Here is a 14,141-nt window from a genome sequence, read left to right on the forward strand (position 1 = left end):
TGTTTGTTGATATCCCACTAAAAATAACTTTTGTTCTTTTTTTTTTTATTTATAATTAATTATTAAAATTGTAAATATGCCCGTTGTCCAAATACTATTGCACAGATGTCTCAATGATACAGATCCCGATGGTATAGATTCCTATTACACAGATTGCCGATGATACAGATAATCACCCAGATCCTGACGATACATAGACTGAACTTTTTTTTTAATTGAGACGTTTACAATAAAGTGTACAATAAAATGACTAGAGTTGGCTAATATAAAGAGTACAGTAGAAATATGTACTTGGTGAGCTGGAGAGTGTAAAGTATATATTTTAGCATTCAATTTACAATTATTATAGGGGAGGATGGGACAGAGCGGCCCCCCTGAAATTTTGATAAAAAAAAAAAATTTTTTTTTTTTGACTAATTACTATAAATCCGATATGTTTGCGCATTTTTACCCCTACGCATGACATTTGGGGCAAAATGGACAAGCCCAAAATTTTGAAAAAGTGATTTTTTCATATTTTTATCGTCAAATTAAAAAAAAATTATTATAATTCCACATTTCTAGCCCTACGCATAACACCTGGGGCAAAATGGACCAGCCGAAACTTCCGAAAAAATTATTTTTTCATATTTTTCGGCCATTTCTCTATGTAAGAGGCAAATTTGGTCACTAAAAATTTATAAAAATTAAATTTTTTTTTTAGTTTATAAATTTTTGAAATAAAGTAAAACTATAGAATTGATTTTTTTTTTTATTAAATAACAATTAGTAATTAAGGTAATCGAGAGTGAACGATTTATTACACTTTAAAAAATTTTTTTCGAGTAATATAAAACCAAAAATAGTTGTCAAGAGAAAGAAATACATTCTTAATGATGAAAACAATTTAAAAAAAAAAAAAAACGAAAAAAAAAATTTTTTTATCACTTTTTGGAGGGGGCCGCTCTGCCCCACAAAAAAAAAATTTGTTTTTCAGAATTTTGGCAAAATGTCCATAAATTTGTTCGAAATAGGACAAAAGCAAAGTGATCTTATGGTTGAAAGCCACAAAAAATAATAATTGGCTTAGGGGGGCCGCTCTGCCTCACCCTCCCCTATATTAAATATTGAAATCACGATATTACTATTTGAATTAATATTAATTGCTAAAAATATTATTATTATTAGACATTAAACTTTATTTATTACAGTTCCTTTTTTTCCGTGTATAGAAGGAGTTTATTTTAATATTAAAAGCCCGAATCGGAGTAAATGCGGATTTAAATGAAATCCAGATCACTCTGAAATCACTCTGTTGAAAAAACAAACTCCTTATTTACTCCATATGCAGAGTGTTTTTTTTTAAAACTTCGGAACTCTGAGTGACGGAGTGAATTTCGGATTTCAATAAAATCCGTAATCACTCCGTATTCACTTCCTAATTTTTTAGTGTAGAGGAAAAAAAAACATTATAAAATGCGCTGTTAAAGAAATTAAAATTATTTTTATTTATAATTTTACTGACTTGTATTTTTTTTTTTAATTTGCAAAAATTATTATTTTTAAAAAGAATGATGATAACTAAAAACAAATATATCCAAATAGCCATTGATTAAGCAGATAATTGTAAAAAGATTAATTAGCTTCTACGATCGGTTCATCCTTATGAGCGGAAGTCGTTTCAGTAGGATGAGCAGCAATATATTCAAGTGCCCTTGCAATTGCTAGAGGAATTGGCGGCGGTGTCGGCAAATGTGATCCCTCAGGACGGAATCCATTTTCATCAGCCACATAAGTCAGCGTGAATACATTATCCTCATTATCAGTATACGCGATTCTTCCAGTTACTGTATGAGCGACAACATTTTTAGCAAGCTCTCTAACGGTTCCTTCTTCTTGAACCTTGATGCCATTTTCTGATTCCCAGACATTATGGAAAGATCCATCCGGATTTATTTCGGATTCTTGATTAAGGATTCCTACTGGCTTATTGATCATTGTATGGTCTTGATGATGAACAGGCACGTGATCTTGGTGCGTAGGATTTTGAACTTGCCTATATTCCGGAGTATTTGTCAATTTAGCGCTTTGTGCTATTGTCACGCTTAAGGCAAACAACTGAAACATAAACAAATGTAATTACAGTTATGCAACGTAATGTTTGCGACAATGCGTAGGTACACATCAATGCCATCCGTTGCATAAAAACGTCCAAACGTTGACCGACAGTCCTTGATCAATCATTTCCGCTCGAGTTTAATTAGACAAACTTAAATATCTATTATAGTTATTCAAAGCTGTGTACTTACGATTATTTTCGACATCTTTTCGTTTTATTTTATACAATCTTCTGCTAATAACAAACAGTTAACTGATACTTGTCACGATTTTCTGTGTCTTTATATATCCAAATATTGCCAAATTTCGAAGATCCGATAAAGTGGCTATGCCAGTTTTTTTTTATATTACAAATAATATTTTTTTTTTATTATTGCACTTTATACGAATAAATTAACGATCTATAATAAATATTTAATAACCATTTCTGCAATAGCCAGGTCATAATTTAAGTATACACGTTTTACTTTATACTTATCAAATTATATTGTTGTTAATAAAATTATTTATATCGATATTTAATTAATTTTACTGATATTTTTATTATTTTATATGATGTTTATCATGGTAGTATACTTATATATACATTTTATAAATCGTCACATTTATAATAAATGTAATAACTTGGCAGCGTAATGAAAATTTTAATAAAAATAAATTTTGCAAAACCGTTTTCTTAATTTACAATGACCTTGGTAATTGGTGTCATATAATATTTTTTTTTATGTCTCGTAGTTTTAGTTAATTGTGACGCAATATGCCAAAAATTTAAAATTATTTAAATTTAAATAATTAAAATTAACATTGAAGAGGAAAATAAATAATAAGAAAAAAACTGCAGTTAATTTTTTTTTATTTTTTAAAATATTAATTAATATGTAGTATCATAATTTGAATACAATTATCAATGCTATTATATATTATACATACATTATTTTTCGTTAAAAAACTATCAGAATGATATAAAGTTTAGTATTTATCTACTTTTTTTTAACCATTTAATTTATTTAAATTAATCTTCATCACTTGGAAGAATTAAATTATAACCCGATAAAAAAACCAAAATCAAATGATAAATAGTCTTGATGTCATCAATATTCAGTGAATTGATAAGCTGGCGCTTACAATTTAATCGACGGAAAATATGTCCGGTTTATGGGAACGATCCTTTCGCCTCGTATGGGAGCAGAAAATTTCGGAGCTGTTATAGTCAACACCCCGTCAGTTGATAGACTAGACATAACTCGAGTAATGTCATGTCCTTTTGGGAGGTCGTATCGTCTCATGAACTTCTTAGAAATAAACTCACGTGAATCCCTCTTCTCTTCATGCTCGGCTTTGACGATTATAGAATTTCCAACAGTTTTAACAATTATTTCATGTGGAGAAAATTGCTGAACATCGACAGTTATGCGAAATTTGTCGCTGTCACTTTCGATTTTGCCCAGATCCGTACTCACTTCGTCCAATAAATTTCTCCAAGGTCGGAAATAATCACGAAAATACGGTGTAGTGAGTGGCTTTACTAAACTATCTCGGCGAATCGTAAGGTCAAAGTGCCGATCCAGCCAACGGTGAGGCCTCTCAACATCTTCCCACCAGTCACGCCAGTAATTTGATGGTACAAGTGCCATTTTATAATTCACTAAATAATTAAACTTTTTGACAACGTCGAAAAATTTCGATCCACTTAAGAGATTTATCGGCTTCGTAAGTTCGTTTCAAACTGATATTTGATCAAAGCTCCGCTGGTCTATATATTTATCGCCTACTACACTCGAAACGATTCGGCAAGTCGGTAGGGCGTGTGAATACGTCATAGATTGACAATACATCTATATACTATTATAGAGTATGTTATTATTTTGGTCTCATACATAGAACTGCATTTATTTAATTCCCACCATTTTTTCTCAATTATGCAGATTCTAACGATGGCCTTCGATCTATAATTTATCATTTTAAATTAGTTAATAATGCTATTTATTTAAGTTTTTAATTATTTAAAATTTAAATAAATATAATTACTTTTAGATAATGCTATAGACACTTGACCTTGCCATTTACCGTATGAGATGTTTTTGGCACTCTTACAGTTCCTTGATCGTGAACTTTGATACCATTTTCAAATTTCGGATGTGATGAATCATTTTATGATAAACGTCTAATTCTTTTTGACAGATTGCACTTTCTCAGTGATCATATTAGTCACTTTTTATTGTCAACTAACATTTGACCTTGAATAATATAAACTTGGCCATGATAGACAGGAACTTAAGCTTGTCTATATCCACAGTCTGCCTACTGATTAAACACAATTGAATGTGCAATTGGCTCACCAAACTAGTTGTTACTCATTAATCATATTAACGAATATGGTAACTGTTAGATAATAGCAACAACAATGTTCTAAAAATATCAAATCAATTTGTAATTTAAAGCATTAGATAAACATGTATTAAACATTTATAAAATTACGATTAATTTTTCATGCTTATGTAAATAAATTTACTTATTCCCGCATGAAAAAAACTTATACTCTGAAATTATATCAGATAATATAATATTTATTATATTATAGTATAATTTAGAATATAAATAATTACATATTTAAAAATAACTACTTTTTTGCCGTTTTCAATATAAAATTTTATATTTTAAAAGTATATCAATATAATATATAATTTTATATTTTGGCATATGTTATCATTATAAAAACTCCATATAATATTAGATTATATAAAAAAAATATATGTCATTATATAGTATCAATTTATAGGTTTATATATATTATGATTTTATAATCCAAATTATATTATTAACAGTATAATATAATATATAATGCTCGTATATAAGCTTGTATATATTAAAAGATATACATGACACTTTTGTGCTTCGAAAAATTTTCAGTTCCATGAATGCTCTTTCGGTATCCTCTAAAACTTATTTTATTTTGAGTAATTATTTTTTTATATTAAAAATTAATCATATAAATGAAAATTTATAGTCATAACGACTCTCTCTACAAACTTCCTTTCAAGTTCGATCTACATACTTAATTTACTCGAATAAAATATATTCTCATTGATACTCACAATCATCGTCAAACTGAAAGTCTTTATTTTTCATATTTTATTTTATATTTTTAGATATATAATGTATTATATAATACAATATACAATTCAATATCTTGAGATTCTCCAACGTCAATTATATAAAAAAATATATTTAACAATATAATATTTAATATATAAAAAAATATATTCTATTATATATCATTCCAATATATGTAAATTTATAATGAATTTTATAAGTTAAAAATTATATTTTATAATTATATTACATATTATGAAAATATGTATATATTTTTTTATAATTTAAATTATAAATCAAAGTGTAACTTTGAATTTATATAAATATTATATTTTATTATACATACATTTTTGCGTTTTATAAAATTATATATTTACGGTATATTTTTTTATATATAATCAAAATATATGTTATTTTCATGCGGGTTATTTTAAAAGTATACCTATTGTTTAAAAAAATAATACTTTAATAACGAAAATTACTTTGTTTTTAATTTTTCATTTAATAATAGATTACCATAAATTTTAACATCTTTATTGAAAGCGATATTATTTAAAACGCCAGCAGTCATTACAAGAGTATTAATTATCCAAGTAAAGAATCGCGAGTAGAGATAATTAATGAGAACCCATTTATTATAGATTATCATATTTCCATTTTATATGACACGTGGCATTTAATGAATATATTATTTTTTCTATATTTGTATCTGTATTAAAAAATTATAATAAATATTTTAGGTGGACTTTATTTATATGCATAATATATGTTATATATATGTATGTATATTAGGGTGTGCCAAAAAAAATCGATTATTTTTTTTTTGACTCTCCCACGAAAAATTTGTTGGTCAGCCCTAAAAAAAAACTTCAGTTAATTTTATCTAATTCTTCTATCTAATTCTTCGATAAATTCAAATTTGAATTTATGTAATTACATAAACAACAAAAAAATTTTATTTTATTAGATTTTTGTAATCAAGAAATAGTAAATAAACAATCAACTATTAATGATATGATGAACTTTTTACGAGTTTTTTTTATAAATTTAAAATAGTGCTAAAGAATCTTGATTCGAATTATTTTCAACAGATAATAGGTTAAACTGATAATTTAAATAAATCTATAATTGAGATTTTTGGAGCTCAAATTTAATGCGTTGAAGATAAAATTTCCGCGTATATAGGGGAGGGTGGGGCAGAGCGGCCCCCCTAAGCCAATTATTATTTTTTGTGGCTTTCAACCATAAGATCACTTTACTTTTGTCCTATTTCGAACAAATTTATGGACATTTTGCCAAAATTCTGAAAAAATTTTTTTTTTTGTGGGGCAGAGCGGCCCCCCTCCAAAAAGTGATAAAAAAAATTTTTTTTTTCGTTTTTTTTTTTTTTAAATTGTTTTCATCATTAAGAATGTATTTCTTTCTCTTGACAACTATTTTTGGTTTTATATTACTCGAAAAAAATTTTTTAAAGCGTAAAAAATCGTTCACTCTCGATTACCTTAATTACTAATTGTTATTTAATAAAAAAAAAAATCAATTCTATAATTTTACTTTATTTCAAAAATTTATCAACTAAAAAAAAAAATTTAATTTTTATAAATTCTTAGTGACCAAATTTGTCTCTTACATAGAGAAACGGCCGAAAAAAATGAAAAATAATTTTTTCGGAAGTTTCGGCTGGTCCATTTTGCCCCAGGTGTTATGCGTAGGGCTAGAAATGTGGAATTATAATAATTTTTTTTTAATTTGACGATAAAAATATGAAAAAAACACTTTTTCAAAATTTTGGGCTTGTCCATTTTGCCCCAAATGTCATGCGTAGGGGTAAAAATGCGCAAACATATCGGATTGATAGTAATTAGGCGAAAAAAAAAAATTTTTTTTTTGATCAAAATTTCAGGGGGGCCGCTCTGCCCCACCCTCCCCTACGTAGTGTATTGGATTTTTTACCGAATTTTTAAATAACTGTTGTCTCTATACTCAATACTTTAATTGTTATAAGTAAATAATTCAAATAATGAGACTTTAAGAGCTCGTAATTATTGAATTGTTCATTATACAGAAGAGTTCATAAAGACAATTTTGTAGAAAATCAAATGTACTACAAAATAACCACTCAACTTTTTTTTTATAGTCAATATTTTAATTGTTATAACGTTATAAGTAAATAATTTAAATAATAAGACTTCGAGAGCTCATAACTATTGATCTGTTCATCATACAAAAAAGTTCTCAATGGCAATTTTGTAGAGAATCAAATGTACCACAAAATTACTATTTAACTTTTTTTCTACAACCAACAGTTTAGTCTCCAGATGTAAAAATAACGAATTTTCGTAAAATTCGCATATTCTAACGTCATTAATAGACGAAATATTGAGTGCACAGATTTGATTCTTTGGACTTATGTATAGACAATTTATTGCTTAAGAAGGTTCACTGATCAATAATGTCAAAAAAAAAATCTTCACAGTTTGCAGCCATAAATAATATAAAAAAATAGTTTTCCCATGTTATTTAAATGGGAAAACTTTGAGATCGATGATAGACCTCTTAAAATTGAAATTAAGGGCTGAAATTTTAACTGAATTTTTTTTTAGGGCTGACCAACAAATTTTTCGTGGGAGAGTCAAAAAAAAAAATTATCGATTTTTTTTTGGCACACCCTAATGTATATCTATATATATTAATACTAATACTAATACGGCATTAAAATGTACTCACATCGGTGTAGCAGTACTATTCACCCAGTGTTAAAACGGTGTAAATTCGGAGTATCTTAACTCCGATTAAAGTATGAAGGTGTGAATTTAAGTGTTTTAAGATTTCGCGTGCAAAATGCTAAAAGGGTGTACTACAGCAGTTAAAAAGGGCGTATAAAAAAATTTTTTTTTGCCATTTAACTTAAAATCGTTTGAAACGTCAAGATCAATAAAAAAAAATTTTTTTGAATTACTAACGCCAAAAGGGTGTATCTCAAGATTTACGCCCTTTTGGCTTTAAGGAAATAAAACATGAAAATAATGCTATATCAATGAAGCAATATCAGAATGAATGTGAAAGGCGAAAAATTGAACTGTAGAAAGAGGCAAAGTGGGTTTTTTTCACTTTTATTTGACTCTATGTGGAATTTTTATATATCTGAAAATCGAAGCGTTTTTCACGCAACGGAAATAAAACAAATTCGTGTAATTTTGCTTTTTTATATTCCTTCTACGAAAAACGTTCCGATTTTCAAGTACATGAATTTTTGAAAATCACCAAACTTTTTTCTATACTCTTTCTAAAACTATTTCATGTGATTCAAATAAAATAAAAATGAACTTCTTCAAATCAGAAAAAAAAATTTCTGGATTTTAAATGAATTTGATTAGGTTAAATTTTTTTGTAAGTAATTTACATGAAGAAAAATTATATTTTACATGATTATTGGATACAAAAGAAGAAAAAAAAATTTTTAATAATTTTTATTATAAAACAAAAGTCTTTAATATTTTTCAACTGACAATTGATTTTTGAAAAAGTTTAACAAAAAAAAATTCAAAATAACGCTCAATTGTAATTACAAAAGTGATTTTGGAATATTTAAAAACCATTTTTTTTTTTATAAAATTTTGGGGGTACCCCGTTTCGTCTACCCTACACCCTTTTGCCCCCTCCCCCCTTCCCTTACTATATATGAAACTGATTCGCAGTGAATATTTACTAATTTCCGGCACTTTTCAATGATTCATCTTAAATAGTTAATCTTATAATTATAATATAATGTGAAGAAATTTTTATTTATAATCTGTACGGATCTAATCTGATCAGAGCAGATCTGAACTTTTTTTCCCGAGAAAAAGTTATATCAGCTCAGATCTGGTTTGATCCGTACAGATCCAATTAGATCTATTTATATTTACTTCATAAATTGATCGTTTAATCAATGTTGATCTATTTTGATCTGACTAGATCTAGGTTGATCTAACTTGATCTAGGTTGATCTGACTTGATTAGATTTGATCAGGGTAGATCTGGACTATTTTTCCGCAAAGAAAAATGTCATATATGATCAGATCTGGTTTGATCTGAACAGATCAAATCAGATCTACTCTGATCTGGGTTTAGTATAAATTATGTTTTATTGACCTTTTTTTAACTACCCGCTAAGAAAATCGACGATTTTCGAAAAATTGGGAAGTTTTTGTTTTCACCCCCATTTGCGAAAATCGAAATTTCATCAGATGTCGACGTTCTGAGGTTCTAGGAAACTATTTTGACTATTTTTAGAATGATGTCCGAGTGTCTGTATGTATGTATGTATGTATGTGTGTGTGTGTGTGTGTGTGTGTGTGTGTGTGTGTGTGTGTGTGTGTGTGTGTGTATGTATGTGTGTGACCGGTCTATAACTTTTTAACTAATGAACCGATTTGGATGGTTACGGCGGCAATCGAAAGAGCTTGTTGGCCATCAACTTTTCTGAAAATTACAGATCATGTGATCGAGTAGACTCGAAAATATTGGCGAATTACGGAAAAAAAAATTTTTTTTTTTTAGTCTTTTATTGATTTCTTAGAAACGACTTGAACGATTGACTTTAAAATCTAATCAGTTTTAGAACTCACTAAAACGTGTCGATTGCCACCTTAGCCATCTCAATCGGATAATTCGTTCGAGAGTTATCGCGGGCAAAAGAAATGGTAAAAAACGGTTTTTTGCGAATATCTTCGAAACAACTGAACCAAACAGTTTCAAAATTTGATCAGCTCTAGAACTCAATGAAATACGCCGATTGCCGCCACAACCATCAAAATCGGTTAATTCGTTCCTGAGATATCGTGGGAGAAAGAAATGCTAAAATCGGTTTTTTTGAAAACAATGGAATACAAACGTATTTTCGAGCTCAAGGAGCTCGAAAACAGCGGGAAGTTTTGGGGCTGGCCCGCAGGGTCAACCGATACACAGATTTTTTGTTTAGAAATTAGTACAAAGTAATTTAATCAGATTCTGTCGGAATTAATCAGAAAATAAATTTTTTTTTATCAATTATTTTTTTAATTGAAACTGATTAAAAGTCGATCGGAAATTTCCGATTAAATCCGATTATAATTTTTCAATCAGAATCGGAGTATTCAATCAGAAATAGTCAATTTATTTTGGTCATTCATTTACAATGAATTTAAAGTACTAAAATATTATTTTTTTTTAACATCAGATAAATATTTTCAATAGAAAATTTTTTTATTTTAAATGTAATTTACGGCTAGATAGCAGATCTGCTCGCGTATTATTATACATACGTACAAGTACATGAAATTTAATAATACTTATATTATATTTACTCTATATTTTATCTTTTATTTTTAATTATCTTTAAACAAAAGTTTTACTTTGATGTTTCATTTTAATCTATAAAAAAAATAAAATAAATAAAAATGTTTTATTTACAAAATCAATATTCATTTGAATGATTCTCAATAACAAAATATTATTTATTTTTACCATATTATAAAGTAATACTTAAAAATGTTTTTTAACCATTTAGATTTTGTGTTTTAATCGGAATAAATTTTTTATTCGAAATAAAGAATTCATAAGTATATATTAGGGTGTCCGTTATTTACCAAATTAGATTTGTTTACTTGGGTATGATATAAATCATATATTTGTGATCCAAAAATAATAAAAAAAAATAAAAAAGTTTATTCTAATGCCATTTAACCCTGCCTAAGTAATGATACATTCTCATTTCAGTACAATGAGAAAAATGTAATTACTCGCTTAAAAATGAGTGCACAGTAATGAGTAATACATATTTTTGTAGGAAATTTCCCGCTCTTCAAAACAGGTCTCTTATGTTTTTTTCGTGAATCCAACTGTTTAAGAGATATTGAAGGTCAAAGTTAGATTTGTTTAAAAAAATTTGCGGTTTTGTTTGAAATTTTATAACTCTCTAACACCTAGACATAAAATTAAGCGCTGTAAACTTTCTTGTAGGAAATTTATTGCTCTTCAAAAAAGGTATCCAACAATTTTTTCTCTAAATCCAACCATTTGAGTGATATCGAAGCTCAAAGTTGATAGATTTAAAAATGAATGTTTTTCGATTAAAATTCTATAACTCTCCAGCAAACGAATATTTACGTAGGCTTTTAACAGCTTTTCATCGGAAATTTACCGCTCTACAAAAAATGATTCTTTAATTTTTTCGATAAACTCAACCGTTTAAGAAATATTTAAGCTTTAAGTTGAAAGAAAAGTTTCACAAACCAACACAAAATTTTGCTCTGATGATATAAAAAATTTCTTTTTTTTCGAGCTTAAATATCTCTTAAACGGTTGAGTTTATCAAAAAAATTATAGAGACCTTTTTTGTAGAGCGGTAAATTTCCGACGAAAAACTGTTAAAAGCCTACGTTAATATTCGTTTGCTGGAGAGTTATAGAATTTTAATCGAAAAACATTCATTTTTAAATCTATCAACTTTGAGCTTCGATATCACTCAAATGGTTGGATTTAGAGAAAAAATTGTTGGATACCTTTTTTGAAGAGCAATCAATTTCCTACAAGAAAGCTTACAGCGCTTAATTTTATGTTTAGGTGTTAGAGAGTTATAAAATTTCAAACAAAAACGCAAATTTTTTTAAACAAATCTAACTTTGACCTTCAATATCTCTTAAACAGTTGGATTCACGAAAAAAACATAAGAGACCTTTTTTAAAGAGCGGGAAATTTCCTACAAAAATATGAATTACTCATTACTGTGCACTCATTTTTAAGCAAGTAATTACATTTTTCTCATTGTACTGAAATGAGAATGTGTCATTACTTAGGCAGGGTTAAATGGCATTAGAATAAACTTTTTTATTTTTTTTTAATTATTTTTGGATCACAAATATATGATTTATATCATACCCAAGTAAAAAAATCTAATTTGGTAAATAACGGACACCCTAGTATATATGAGTGTAACAGATATCAGAGGAATTCAAAATTATCAAGTGATAGAGTAAATAATTAATATAAAAAAATGTTTAAAAACATGCGCATTTAAAAAATTTAAAAATTAATAAGTGCATATTTAAATGATACTGAAGTTAGCAGACGTCTAATAATTTTTTGATTTTTTTTTAGACGATAAAACATTAAAAAAAATATTTGAAAAAATAGCACCTGTAGTTTTTTAAATTTTTTACATGTGCATATTTTTATATTATTTTTTTGCAATTAATTTATTGAAAAACGAAAATTCAAAAATTTTTAAATGTCTGCTAACTTCAGGATCATATTTTTAAAAATTATTTACTCTTTTTATTTATAATTTAAATTTATGACACTGAAGTTTGCCGCCATCTGATAATTTTCGAATTTTTTAAAAAAATGACAGATTATAAAAAAAAAAATATTTAAAAAATTGCACCTATAGTTTTAAAAATTTTCTAAATGTGCATATTTTTATTTATTATTTTTTTTTTCAATCAAATTATGGAAAAAAAAATTCAAAAATTGTTAATTGTTTGCTAACTTCAGTATCATTTTAAATTTGTCTGATGTCTGCTACGTTCACATGCGTAAGTATATTATCTCGTTCTCTCTCTCTCTTTCTCGATACATCTAGACATATATATATATATATATATATATATATATTATATATATAATAGTTCATGGTCAGTGACGTGAGAGTTGGCAAGAACTAGAGCTGGCTAGAACCTTGTGACATACAGTGAGATCTTGAGTGATAAATTAATATATTTTTTATGGTGTCTGTTAATTAAACTTAATTTTATAAATTATCCATCCAGTAACAATTAAACCAATCAATTTAAATAATAATATAGTATGTTATTGTCACGATAACAGAACCATAACCTACGAATTTAAATAAAACGTATTTTTTTATGATATTGAAGTCAACTGACGTCTAATAATTTTTGAATTTTTTTTAAAGCCATAAATTATTAAAAAAAAATGTTTAAAAAAATTGCACCTATAGTTTTTTCAATTTTCTACATGTGCATTTTTTAGTTTTATTTTTTTTTTAATTTTTTGGCTAAAAAACAAAATCCGGAAATTTTTAATGGTCTGTTAACTTCAGGATCGTATTTTTTTTGTCTGGTGATATTTAAATTGAAGGGAAAAATAAAAATAAAAAAAAAAAACACATGCACGTTTCGTTCTTTGGATTGAACATGGGACGAATCAAAAGAGATCAAGAGCTTGGCAATGATTGGTGTTGATTGTCGTTAAGCGACGAAATAAGCTCATGATTTTTTTCGTTGCAATAATTTGGTACTCGGTTAGCAAAAAGACAAGTGTCATTGTTATTGTTATAGAAAACCAAAGAAACTATTTTATTAAGAGTATGGTTTTTATCATCGCTTTTGGAGCTGCTACTAAATTTTTTATCAAGGTAGAAAAAAAACATTTCTTTTTAAACTACATAACCATTTTTTATTCCTGAGTGTAAATGTAGCAGACAATTGACAATTTTTTAAATTTTTTGATAATAAATAAAAATAAAAAATTGAAAAGTCAGTAGTCGAATTTTAAAAAATTTAAATTTATTTATTTGAAATTAATAAATTGTTTGATATCTGCTACACTCATACATTTAAAATTTTTTATCAATCTATAATTATTTTTTGAGTAAATTAACCGACATTTAGTGTCATCTATATAATAGACATATATTTACTTGATGTTTGAAAGGTTAAGTTTTACTTACAAGTAATTTTTTATGAGTGTGAATGTAGTAGACAGACAAATTTAAAATTATAAATAAATAGAGTAAATAATTAATCAAATTATATTTTTAAAAAATGCGCATTTTTTAAATTTTTAAATTAATGCGTTTTTTATAAATATTTTTTTTTTCATTATTTACTCTATTTAATTATAACTTTAAATTCGTCTTTGCCTGCTCTATTCACACTCATAATTCTCGGACTTTTTTTCAAACAAAT

The 14,141-nt window shown here is 26.9% G+C and overlaps 3 protein-coding genes across 8 annotated transcripts in view; 1 reads left to right on the forward strand and 2 right to left on the reverse strand.

Moving 5' to 3' along the window:
- Nucleotides 1-1,463: 1,463 nt before the first annotated feature.
- LOC130666653 (endocuticle structural glycoprotein SgAbd-3-like) lies at nucleotides 1,464-2,443 on the reverse strand. Its single transcript, XM_057467841.1, has 2 exons — nucleotides 2,289-2,443; nucleotides 1,464-2,097 (listed from the first exon to the last, which is right to left on the reverse strand). Exons 1-2 carry the CDS (start codon nucleotides 2,301-2,303, stop codon nucleotides 1,615-1,617), a joined length of 498 nt encoding a protein of 165 aa, XP_057323824.1. The 5' UTR covers nucleotides 2,304-2,443; the 3' UTR covers nucleotides 1,464-1,614.
- A 490-nt stretch (nucleotides 2,444-2,933) lies between these two features.
- Nucleotides 2,934-3,846, reverse strand: LOC130666652 (protein lethal(2)essential for life-like). The gene has a single exon (XM_057467840.1). The coding sequence runs from the start codon at nucleotides 3,729-3,731 to the stop codon at nucleotides 3,219-3,221; it is 513 nt and encodes a 170-aa protein (XP_057323823.1). The 5' UTR covers nucleotides 3,732-3,846; the 3' UTR covers nucleotides 2,934-3,218.
- A 9,004-nt stretch (nucleotides 3,847-12,850) lies between these two features.
- LOC130666404 (transient receptor potential cation channel trpm) overlaps nucleotides 12,851-14,141 on the forward strand; it is a 51,787-nt gene continuing 50,496 nt past the window's right edge. For all 6 annotated transcript variants that reach the window (XM_057467364.1, XM_057467366.1, XM_057467365.1 and 3 more), the window contains exon 1: nucleotides 12,851-13,588. The gene's annotated coding sequence lies outside the window, so the exon portion shown is untranslated. The remainder of the gene's footprint in view (nucleotides 13,589-14,141) is intronic.

Source organism: Microplitis mediator, chromosome 4 (assembly GCF_029852145.1).
Source record: "Microplitis mediator isolate UGA2020A chromosome 4, iyMicMedi2.1, whole genome shotgun sequence".
Classification (NCBI taxonomy): Eukaryota; Metazoa; Arthropoda; class Insecta; order Hymenoptera; family Braconidae; genus Microplitis; species Microplitis mediator.

Coding starts and splice junctions, on each gene's coding strand:
- LOC130666652 (XM_057467840.1), bottom strand. CDS start 3,731: ATGGCACTTGTACCATCAAATTACTGGCGTGACTGGTGGGAAGATGTT.